Source organism: Orbicella franksi, chromosome 14 (assembly GCF_964199315.1).
Source record: "Orbicella franksi chromosome 14, jaOrbFran1.1, whole genome shotgun sequence".
In the NCBI taxonomy this organism is placed as follows: domain Eukaryota; kingdom Metazoa; phylum Cnidaria; class Anthozoa; order Scleractinia; family Merulinidae; genus Orbicella; species Orbicella franksi.
This window is the reverse complement of record NC_138158.1, coordinates 14,776,726-14,789,402: the sequence shown is the minus strand read 5'-3', so window position 1 is coordinate 14,789,402 and position 12,677 is coordinate 14,776,726. Positions and strand designations below refer to the sequence as shown.

The following is a 12,677-nucleotide window of genomic DNA, read 5'->3' as shown; positions in this document are numbered from 1 at the left end:
TAGCCATTTCAGCAGTTGAAGTTTTATGGTCAAGTTTTCTTAAATTTCCTTAAATGTAAGATGCATGTAAATGAAACCTACTTGTAATTTTACATCCTGCTGCTCCTCATGAAAACAAACAGGAAAAAACTTCTCAATAACTGCCTTCCTAGACAAGATCAGTTTTTAATCTGGCGACCAACCGGATGTTGCAGTTTTAGTCATAATTAATACTTTAAACACAGCAAGATCAAGACGAAGATAGCTTACGCCCAGCTCCTGGAATTTTCCTTGCTCCTCCACCAGTCTGCAGGGCTGTTTTTACTGACTTATAGTTGGTGAAATATCTCATTCGAGGATCGTATGACTTCTAAGACTGACTGTATCTGTCCCAACTTTTCACACTGATTTCGTTTACATGAAACTTTAAACGAAATTGGTATACATGTAAGCGAGAACTCAAGGAAAATGAGCGAGTGCCAAATTATAATTGGCCTTCTACGCGACAAACATCTAGAGACTTGATCTCGAACGCACTTCCATATTAATTCAATGGGATTATGCTCAGTTGTCTTTGGCATTCTGAGGGATATATTAGTGTAAATATGTTGAGACCCTCTTAATTAAAGAGAGAAAATATCCAAGATGAAAAGTTTAATTATAAATATGTTTACTAAGACATGGCATAACTTTAATTTCTTAATAAGTGCTCTTTCTTTTAGAGCGTATAAATAAAAGTGAAACGTAACTTTCTTACTGGAGATCTATATCTTCTTTCCGTTCTTGACCTGCGCACATTGGGTTACCGGCGATGTACTATTGCATGAGGTTTTCTCAAAACTTTAGATAGCTGAAACTTGAGTCGCATAGAACGCAGACTTGGATAAGGTTTTTGTGTCAAAACTTTCTAGTTGGAATAAGATCTTGGCTTCTTTCCATCAAGTTCATCTAAATAACTGTTAAGACTTGAAGTTTGTTCCGTTGCTTTTCGCAGCGTCGTTCAAATTAGGCAGTACGTCTGGTCTATTAAGTAAACGCGCTTGGAAATACAGAAAATACGGTCATTACATTACTTTTAATCCACATACATGCGGATTTATTGCGCTCGATGCAATTATCTTGGATCATCATCCACTTGTGCGAAGTATATAAAAAGCAAAGTGTTTTCAAACGGCGTACGTAGTTTACAAGGTCGCCGAATATAACAAGGAAGTTAAATTTTCCTTCAAGAAACAGCAGTCATCTTGAAAAATTCAGTCTTCCCAGTTTAAAAGTAAGCTAGGCAGGTGCTTGTGAATGTAAGCCATTCATTATTTAAAAGCGAGCTAGTCACGTTTTCTGAAGGTAAACAAAGCAGTGCAACCAAAGCTTGTTAACGTTATCACAGGAAAAAGCACTTTATCATGTTAGCAGCATTATATCAAAGGTCTGGCCAATGAAAGTTGCGCCAAATCCATGCTTTAATTTTATAATGTTGAGATGGCGTCCCCGTATAACTGCTAATCATATTGTATGTTGTGTTACTTTGAACGTTTGCAACATGGCTACCATCCAACGAGGTAACAATGTTCCTACTTTGTGATGGTTGAAGAGGTTATTTCTCAGCTGCACCAAATTGGGAAGCGAGGGGTCTGGGACATCAATGGTCTCTTTCGGGAACTATGACAGATCACAACGAAGACTTTCTGACACAGCTAGTCCCAGACCTCCCAAGGTACCGTCTCAATCTTCATAGGGTTTATATGGGAGACAAGAAACGTTTCGGTCAAGACTACACTAAATTTATCCTGCTAGTTGCTGTTATAACGAGATGAGACAGTTAATTCAATTATTATGATAAGAGTACTATAAATTTAGTCTGCAGCAAATAAGATAAGCATGAAAGAAAAGCGTCGCTCTCCGGAGTTATAATCTGACATTGCCAACAGTCGAGGACCGTAACCATATCATTAAAGGGCGAAATGTAAATAAATTCACGATTTATGATCATAAAATGATGAACGGTTGATGTACAAATAAAAGAAAACGACTTATTTGATAAATTTACTGAATTAAGGCCTATGGTTCGTAATTAACGCTTTAGGAGTGAAACGACAACACAGACTCGACAACAATGTCGGTGGAAAATTAAAAATATGCCTAGAATCGAAAAATATTCAGCATTACGGGAGATGCTAAGAAAAGCCAGTCTTCAAAACGTTATCATCAAACTTGCTACTAACAGCCTAAGAGCCAAGCAACTTAAATTTGTCAAGGGAACACACTAACTTTTAGGAGATAAAATGACTCAGAAATAAAAGCTGGTGGAATCTTGGGTGGTGATCATGTACAAATTCCCATCTACCACATCCGCAGAGCGCGGACATTAAAATATCTAAAAATCCATTAGTTTTGCTTAAGAGTATTCCGTCGGAAGCATACAAAATTCAGAAACGGGGAAACAGAACCGGAAGCATATCTATAAAACGTTTTAAAACAGTCTCGTCGCCTCTTCATAACGGTGAATAGAACGACGTGTTTCCTCTTATGGTTTGGTTTAGCTGATAACCTCTCCTTGACGTCACAATATCGTAAACACAAACAAGAAAACAACTACGAAGCTTTTTTGGCCTAGTTTCCTCGTGTCACTGTTTATTCAACGCGTGGTTTATCTTAATCCATCCTGTAACATTTTTCTTGAGTGTTTATGTAGAGTATTGCTAAGTAGGCGTTCTAAGTGTCGATGAGAAAATGTCTTAAACAGTTATGATATAAAAATTTTTAGAATTCAGTGGCTCTTTGGAAAGTGCTAGACAAAAGAGTTGCTTCAGTCCTTTATTAAGGACAATACTCTGAAAGAACGAAAACATGATGTAATTATTGATATGGAGAAGTGATTCTTCCAAAGTGGGACTAAATATTGTCTATAAAAAGTTGCAAGAATTCACTAATCAATAACACCTTGAAGCACGTTCTGTCCCGCTAATGCGCGAGGCGGCCCTTAGACATATTTTCACGTAACCCTCAAGTCTTACCACTACCTAAAGGAAAACGGAAAATGGGCGACACACTAAATTTTACCCTAAACGACGCCGAAAGCGATCACCAAATAACAATCGGCAAGTAGTAACTATAGTCTAGGGAAACTACAAAACCAACAAGAAATCTAAATCTATTCTCCGAAAGCTAACGGTGACCTCTCGTCAATCAAGAGAGGGGGAAGCCTGTATTCGAAACAACTAGAAAAAAAACAAACTGCAGGGTCATACTTTTAAGGCTGTTATAATGAAAATTCTTAATCGAATAAAGATAATTTTTTACCCAACTATAGCTTTTTTTAATCTAATAAACATTTTGTGTAAAGCAGATTTAACCTTTGTACCTTGCCTGTGGGAAGGGGTCGGGGTGGGGTGGGGGAAGGGGTGTGGAAGAGAGCGGTCTCTGGGGAAGCGAGCCCCGTGTAACATACTCCGTACATTCCTACTTCTCGTTTTCTTCCCTTTGAGCTCTTCGTCGAACCGATTTAAAACCCAATGCTGTTTAATTATTGCAGAAGGCCTCGAATGCTAACAGACTCTGCCTTAGATCTTAATAATTTAAATCATGATTGGCGGTACATTTTGCACTCATTTGGTGTAGTTTCGTATCGGTTGTACAAAGTGCAACTAGTCAGTTTATACAGCTATGTTTGAAACCAGTATGACTCTGAATCGAAATAAAACGAATTGAGCTGTACTTTGATAATGTGGCATTATCTATTACGCCGCTGTATAAGGGATGATTGTAGCTTTTAGTCTGGTTGAAAACCTTGAGTGCGATCATTCAACTAAAAGCCATTGAGCAGTACTTTCATGTATAGATTATGCTGCACAATGATTTGGTTCTAGCTTTTAAGTTTGATCGAGGATCAAGCTCTTGTATAAAACCACTGAAGTAAAAGTTGCCATTGTACTTTGGAGTAATGTGCTTGCTTTGCCAAGCAAATGAAACTAGATTGTCTTCCAATTTTGAACTTGAACCTTTGATTAAAAATAATAATAATAATAATAATAATAATAATAATAAAATAAAATAAAATAAAATAAAATAAAATAAAATAAAATAAAATAAAATAAAATAAAATAAAATAAAATAAAATAAAATAAAATAAAATAATAATAATGATGCAGTAAAATCAGTTTGGGAATAATCCAACTTACTTTTGACTTTGACCCTGTCTAACCTGCAGGGGAACCTTACAATATTTCTTTGATTTTGTTTTTAAAACTTGCCAGACGAAATAACCAAAAGCTACACAGGACACTGTCTGACCACAGTAGCTTCTAGACTTGCCACACTTCCCTTGTTTATTTGTTTCTACGGCACACGTTATTGTTGTCCTTCACTTTATTTTGAAATTGTCTTGCTATTTCAATCATTGCACCGCCACAACGGCGACTTTCTGATTAACAAGAGTGATCCCAAAAGATTTACTCAGAGATGCATAAAGCTTCGCCGGCTTGGTCCACCATGAGCAAGCAACTCTCAAGTTCGAGATCATTTCACTGGGTATAGGATAGCCAACAAAATCGTCAAGTGGCTTTGGAAATCGTCTTCAGTATAAAATGAAAGTCTCACAACTAAAAGAGATATAAAGTAATCGTTAAGGAGAATTACCATTTTAACCTCGATGACAAGGCCGTCGTGCCAGCATATAAGCCAATTATTCGCTCGTGGAAAATATTATTTACCTGTCTCAAAACCAGACAGGCACGCTTAACAGGTGACTAGCTAAGCTCCATGTAAACATTCCTCGTGCTTTTAGCCCGCATATGCGCGACAATGCGCCCCTGTTTGTCTTAATTATAAAACTCTTTTCTTTCAACAAGAATGTTACGAATGAATAGTTTATATTTGACAATCTGGTAACCTAACAGCAAAGGCACCAGATAACATAAATGAAAACCATAGAAAAAATCCCTTACGTACGTGGGTCAGTAAGGACAGTAAATTTGTCGGTTAACTAAAAAGGACAATGTGAAAGAATATCTGTTTCATAAATATGTCCTTCATTTCCTTCAAGGACCCTTCAAGCTATAAATCAGCGAGTGGTTTTAACTTTAATCAGAATTATAACAGGATGACAGATACACAAATTGTCCATATGTTAGTAACCACAAGCTGTTTCACAACGTATAATGCCGTGAAAAACAGCCTGATAACAATTTTAATGTGTCCGGGTAAAAAGGCACTATAGAAAATTAAAATTTCCGTTTTCTTAACACTAAAGCTTAACTGTAGAGATATTCGTAATTTTTTTTGTGTGTTTTTCAGTTTGATTTCCTTTTGGAAATGTCTTTTAGAATACTATCACGTGCAGGAATCTTCCCATAGATTCTATTTTTGTCTGTGAAAATGGCGGCTGATTCAATCATATTATGCCTTGATAATGAGCGAGTTTATTTGAGCATTGGACAATTTTCTCTATCGCCACTTGGCCCCCTTGTGTTATTTTGCGGTTATGTCTTTCTCTTGCGAGGAATGTGATGTTTAAATCACCCAGTTTTGCTGCTGTTTTGCAGGAAGTCCTTTCATCCTAAACCAAGATAAAATCCATTTTTGAAGAGATTTCGCATTGCCAAATTTTCAAAGTTCCACGCTCAGTTTCTCTGTCATGTAAGCAATGGCTAAGGCCGGAAAGATTATTTGCTTTGTTCACGAGCTCCTAAGAAGCTGCATTTTCACTGGAGCAAAGACCCCCTAGATGCGAGATCTACAGCTGTAAAAGGAAATTTTTAATTAGTTAAGCACTAGTGCAGGAATAGATCTATAGATGGTATGCAGAGATATCTTATAGCCGCGAAAATTTTAGAAATATGTCAATAGATTCGTCAAGAAAACCTTCAAGGAGGAATTTTATAAACGGCTGATATAACGATAATAGCTGACTAAGGCTTTAAATGCGACAGTGGGATGGGGCGAGGATCACACAGAGGCACGGAAGAAAAAGAATCGTCGTTCGTAAATGTACGTTGAGTTTGCGTCGGTAATAAGCACGTGTAACATAAGACAAAGGTTCCTGTCTTAAAATAGTATAAGAGCCGAAATGATGTCTGCCAACTCAAACAGGAAAGCATGTTAGAGGTCAAGTTCCCACAAATTCGATTCGTCGACAGGCCATCAATTGTACTGTGCCTGAAAGGTGTATAAATAGCGTGTCGCAAAAGACAAACACATCAGATAGACATCTGCCCTTAAAGCGATCACAGCTAAATCGAGACTGCCTGATTACTTTGGCTCGTTGTGAAACACATTGATCAGTACGCTCCTTCTTGTTTCGCTGCTTGCCCTTCAACTGGCTAAAAAAACATGAAAGCAGAGAAACCTGGAAACTGGCACGACATTGCCTTTCGCTTATCAGGTATGGTATGACTTGAAATACATATTCATTCACTCGGTATCAGTGGCGGTGTTTATCGTCTTTGTACAATTTCCAATCGATGGGAAATGGTTTGGTTTCTGTTAGAGTTGTAAAGTGCTTAACAAGAATACCGTCCGAGGACCGTTACTAAATGCGAGATAAACTACAACCAGCAAAAAGACCATAATTTCCGTTTGAGAGCAAAAGCAGCTCAGACAAGACTTCCCAGTTACCATCGTTAAACCCTTCGTTAGGCTCTCTACAAAGAGAGGAGACCAAAGCTTCAATTAGGCTACAACAGTTGAGGCAAAGATTAAGTCAGATTACAAGACGTTACCATAATCTTCAACTTTTGTTTTAGTAAATGAAAATTCGGTGTATGGTTTAGAAGTCTTCTGGTATTGCAAGTTATGTCATCAAAAGATTTTCGACGGTCGAAGTTTTTAAATTTCTCTTTAATTGTCCTGTAAAGCTAAAGCTCACTGTATTATGTTCTGTTCATGTATGATACAGCTCTTTGCGGAGGATTTGAGAAATACGACATCCTGGAAGACATGGGATTTAGCGCCCGGAATCGAAGGAAACTTTCCCAAGGAACAGAGCAAAGACCACATCTAGAAAACTTGATACGAAGAGGTTCTCTTACGGAGACACAAGCGGAAGAAACTCTAATTTCAACGGCATCTGACTCTGAACTTCGACAGTCAACGAATAATCCAACCCACGGTTACAAAAGATCATTAAGTGGTGGTTTAATAACTATCAAGAAAGACTCTGCGAAGACGAAGATGATCAGAGCGCCCAAATCGCATTCACTCGAGTTAGATGTATCATCGTTTGACTTCAGCGAACTACGAAGTTCAAGTTTATGTTCCACAGAGTTGTGACAATGTGCAGAACGCAGCTGATCTTTTAAGACAGCTAAGTTGATCATGGACAAAAGCGAACAAAGTTTTACCTATTTATGCTAGTCTGTAAAGTGTTTGTAAATATTATAGAATCCGCGCAAAATCACTGCGCGGAGCCGAGTTGTATAAATTCGAAGTTATGAATCATTTTAAGGATCTAATGGTGGTTTATCTTTGAGATGCCTTAACTCAAAGCCGAAAGAACATAGAATTCATTCTAACTTATATCGAGTATAACGTATATCGTCCGTAGTTAAAATTTCAAGTATTAAAAGTGTTCAAACGTATTGATTGCAAACCCTTGCGTTGAGTTTGTCATTATATAGTAAGTGGGCAGAGATGACATTATGACTTTAATCGTATACTGATCGTAGAAGTTTTGGAATCGTGCCTTCAATATTTTAAATATAGAACCATTTTTGAACGAGTTGTAAAAGTGGGCGTTTTTAAGATCGAGATGCAAGATATTGGTTTCTCTGTTTATATAGTTAGACGTGTTTTCGCAAGAGAGGGTATTCATTACCAAAATATCCTGACCTTTCTACGCGTAAAGAAAACAAAATAGGTTCTTACAAGTGAGGCAAAACTAGTTATTTATCGGTCGCACGCAGCAGACAACTCCTATAAACTCACGAAGAAATTAAATCATTCTTTCATAACTAGCCAACGCACTTTTGTCGGAATCTCTAAGCGTCTCAACTATTTCCTGCTTAAGAACGTGTGAGCACGAGACAGTGACCTCTTAAATTACTGTAGTTCCTCAGGAATTTGCAAAAACTAAAGAGATAAGGGAAAAATAATTGCCCTGTTAATATCCGATGATCTCATCATTTCGCAGAAAAATTGTTCGAGAATTTTCGTCTGTGAAATGAAAATTGTCCGGTATGTGTTATTATGATTGAAACTGACCTAACACAAATGTGAGGAAAAAAAAAAATAAAAAAATAAAATAAAATAAAATAAAAAAACGCTGTCCTTCAAAAGAACCTTGTCTGGTCGGTCTTAAATGCTGTATGAAATACTGAACTTTGATTGAGCGGTTAAAGGATTTTTTGTAATTGTCTACTTCTACTTTTAAACGGCCCTGATTTATAGTTTCACAAATTGTTGGAACACTTGGCACTTGAAAATGCCTATGTAAAGTTCCTTTTCTTTAATAAGCTTAACAGGCCGCCATTCAAGCCGCCAGCTTTAAATGTAGACTTTTCAGTCTTTTGCACCTCCGACCTTCGTTTTTTTTTTTTTTTTCTTTTTTTTTTCCAGAAGGAAGACGTTTTTCAAAAATACGATTCATCACCCACATTTTCAAGTTCGTTAAACAAACGTTAGGGAGGTGAGTCCTCGAACGTTGTACGTAATGGAATTGTTAATTCCCTACACAAAGGTATCTTTTGGTTTTAGTCTTGTAATCAATGCCTGAGTTCTGTTTATTTTTTTTACAAGAACGCTTGCATTTGAAAGAATCAGTCAATGTTTGGAAGTTTCAAAAATATGCTTTGTGCCAGGTGACTTTCAAGACTGTTTAATCAGCTTCATCTGAAGGAACCGGAACCAATGCTACAATCCTTTTGAGACTGTTTGCCCAATTTCCCTTTGCATTTGGCGTAATTTTTAAACAGAGATGACCGACCTTTTCTTCATTGTTTGAACACGGACCTTTGTTTTCAACATCTGACGGAAATGCTTCGCCTCGTGTTCATGAATATATGACAACCGTGTTACTGTTTAGAAAAGTCAGTTATCTTGAGTTTGCATAGTCAGGTATTTTTTGTCGTTTCCTGCATTAAAGGCTTTGATGTATGTCATAGGAAAGAATACTCAAACAGCAAACAATCTTTGACGGGGAAATACTTAGCGAATAGTTTTTTTTCATTAAATGTGATGGACTTTTCATCTGTGTTTGCTGAATCGATGTTTGCGCAATTTAAAACAAGGCCATGCAATTACACTTATTAGCCGTTAACAACTCAGTGCTTTTTCTCCGAGAATTGCTAAGAGATACCCCAAAAGATGCGATCTTTGACTACAAGAGCCCCTTTCATGTAAATTGCCGAGTGGAAGAATGCTGTCCTTAATGATCAGGAATTCATGTGGATTGAAGTCGATTCAACTTAGGCCCTGTCCACACTACGTCGAAGGAATTTGAAAACAGAGGCTTCACTCTGAAAACGCATCAAATGTTTTCCGTCCACACCACGCCGGAGGAATTTAAAAACGCAACAATCACCGGTCATTTTGGATTTGTGTTTGAGGAAAACTCGATCAGGGAAATCACATGATTGTCGTGACGTCATCGTTTTCGAAAAGCTCCGTCTTCAAAATGTTTTCCTTCCATACGAATACGAAAAGCTGGCGTTTTCAAATTCCTCCGGTTTGGAGAGCGTTTTCGAAAATTTTCGTGACGGATTAGTGTGGACGGTAGGCCTAACTTTAAAAACAAAGCTGCGTTTTCAAATTTCTCCAGTGTAGACGCTGTCTTAGATAAACGGTTATTACGTAATATTTGCGACTGTATTCAGCCGAGAAAACGTGTCAATGTTGAAGCTGACATCTAATACGTGTATTACTCGATTGTGAGAAAAAGCTTCTTGTAAATCTTGCTTTAAGCCTCTTACATTAAATGCTGCGAGAAAATAATTCAATAATTCACAGAATGCAGTGAAAAATGTTGTTTTTATCATTTTCTTCATTTTTTTTTATTACACGTGCTCAAGCAATTTGAAATCTTCTTACAACTTATTTGTAAGTATATAAACTCTTTAGCAGCCTAGTGACCTCCAGGAAACCACACGCGAGAAGGCAATTCTCAAAAAGTGAAATGGCGAACCACACTTTCCGCTGAGGTTTCAGCATGTTCAGGATTTTTCACTAAGGAAGGCGATCAGTCAAACCACATCTGATGTTCAGTCTTGAAGCTTGGTTTAGCTACATTCAGTTCTGGAGCTCTGTCTTTTCTTAGTCTTTTATAACAGGATTTAAACAGTGAAATGTGTTGCAGGAAATGATAAAATTGATAAGAGGCATTGACAAAGTTTGTGATTGAGTTGAACAAGGTTCAAAGGCTGGCGAAACCGGGGGGGACTTCCTTATATGGGCTATATAGGTATGTGCGGCCAAAAAGGGTAGGGTTTTTCAGCCGTTTTGGTCATAAATAGGGTATCGATTTTGGCCGTTTTGGTCTTAAAAAGGGTACGGTTTTAGCACTCTAGTCTTGAATTGGGTATGTTTCACAGAAGAAGCTACTTTTTTTATCAATACTGAGACCGTCAACAAAAGCCCTTCATAACTTATATTAGGGCAACTGTGCCAGCCATAACGGTCATAAATAGCGTGTGGAATTTTTGGCCAGGTCATAAATAGGGTAGCAAAAATCGCAGATTTTGGTCATAAATAGGGTAAGGGTTTCTGGGAAGTGGGCTGCACACCCCCATCCAACTTTTCTGGGAGTACCCCCTCCCCCACTCCAGGCTGGCGGAAAAGCATGATTGACCCTGCGAAATTCTTTCAAATCTTAAAATGCTCAATAAAACTTTTAAATATTATATGTCATTAGCTCGCAATCGTTTTCAAGTGCTCTACAAAGCCTCTCCAAATTTGGTAAATTTAGGGTCACAGAATTAAAAAAGCTGAAAAAAGGGAAATAAAAGCCACGTATTTTTTAATTTCCTCATTTATACCGCTGTTGCTCCGGGTATAAGGCGACTGACCTAACTGCATGGGTGGGTTGCATGTTGAATGGCCACGAGGAATTCAAAGATACGTAATAGATTCAGAACCATACTGAAGCAATATACATGTAATGATGATCGAACTTTGCGACTTTTCCTGACATTTATCGTTTAATAAGCAAACGGCTTGTAATACTAATCGAGGCTCCTAAATATTTTATCTCCTACATATTATATCTTATTATCTCGAAATTGTTTCCAGGTATTCCGGCTGCAAACTTCAAAATTTGGTAAACTTAGGGTCACAGAATAAAGAAAGAAAAAAAAAGCCACCTATTTTTTAATTTTCTTCTGTTATACCGTTGTGAGTTGCACGTCGAATGGCCACGCGGAATTATGTAATTAAAAATAACTCAGAAACTTACTGATACAATATAATGAAAATCGAACTTTGCGACTTTTCCTGACATTTATCGTTTTTGTGTGTGTTGTGTCTGTTTGCGGTGGTTTCCACAGGCCGCTCAACCCACATTTTGAGAGGATTTTTTTCCTGTCAGTTTTCTTGTGTGGTAAAATTTTGGATCCTCCAATTCTTTTCAATACTTTCAAAAAAAGATGCTGCTGTTTTCCCAGCGAAGCCGAAAACTTAAGATTCGTGTGATTTTTGAGATTTGCTCCTTTCACATCATAATTGACATTTTTCCAGCATTGTAATCAATGTATGTTTGGGATATATTTTTCTCTTGTACGTATATTGGTAGAAAACATGTACCGTGTTTCCATCGAGTTAAGTATAAATCTACTAACGTTCTATTACGAATGCCGTTCTCTCATTGGCTTCGTATTTTGTTTGGGCTGTTTTCTAAAGATAAACATACTTTCCATGTCAATTTATGTTAGTTCAGCAATGTTCTGGTGACCGAGTTGCTGGCGGCTTGCCTGTTAAGGTTAGCGGTTAGATTTTGGTTCCTTTTCGTCGATCGTGTCATCACATTCGTCTTTTACCGCCTCGCTTTGCTGGCTTCGTTTTGGTTTAAATAAATTTCTGGTTCTGGCAAGGCTTCGATGTGCGTGGTTCAAAAGCGTTGAGATGACCATAAGAGTTTAGAACTATACGAGCGAACTATGGCCTATGTGGAATCGTTCAAATCATTGTCCAAGCAAGCTCGATCCCTTGTAACTCGGATGTGGACGTGGGTTCTATAATTTCAGCTATCAGTTGAATTTTAGGCAATTTCTCAGCTATCGAACAAAATGTCAGCCAATTTCTTTGTTACCAGTTAACTTCGCAGATCTGACTTTTCTAAATATATAATAAGTCGAATTATTCTCACATTTTGATTGGTTCTTAGCTTTTATCTATTGGAAGACAGACATACAGATGACGTCTTCAGCATTGTTGTTTTGTCGCCGTGCGTCTGTTTTCATCAGAGAAGACGTGCGTCAAAATGTGGTAAGATCAGCAACCTAACGACTCGTGTGCTACTTTCTTGCTCTTACCGCGTTTTGAGATTACATTTTAACCTATTTGTTAGTCACACTTTTCACCAGTTCTTCACTCTCAGCTCTTAGTAAAACCCCACCCTATAAAAAACACGTCGTGACTACTTACATATGGATAATTTGCGTATCTCTCAGAGTCCTGTTCCAATTCAAATTAAAGCAAAAACTACGTGCTATAAGTATGTAGCTGGAAGGAAAAGACAAAATAGCTTGAAGGACTGAAATAAAGGACATTTTTAT

General features: G+C 37.5%; 1 protein-coding gene across 1 annotated transcript; it reads left to right on the top strand.

Annotated features, from left to right (window-relative positions):
• The first annotated feature begins 5,244 nt into the window (after positions 1 to 5,244).
• On the top strand, positions 5,245 to 8,232 carry LOC145467849 (uncharacterized). Its single transcript, XM_081451457.1, has 2 exons — positions 5,245 to 6,358; positions 6,872 to 8,232. The coding sequence occupies exons 1-2, from the start codon at positions 6,307 to 6,309 to the stop codon at positions 7,243 to 7,245; spliced, it is 426 nt and encodes a 141-aa protein (XP_081307583.1). The 5' UTR covers positions 5,245 to 6,306; the 3' UTR covers positions 7,246 to 8,232.
• The last annotated feature ends 4,445 nt before the right edge of the window (positions 8,233 to 12,677 follow it).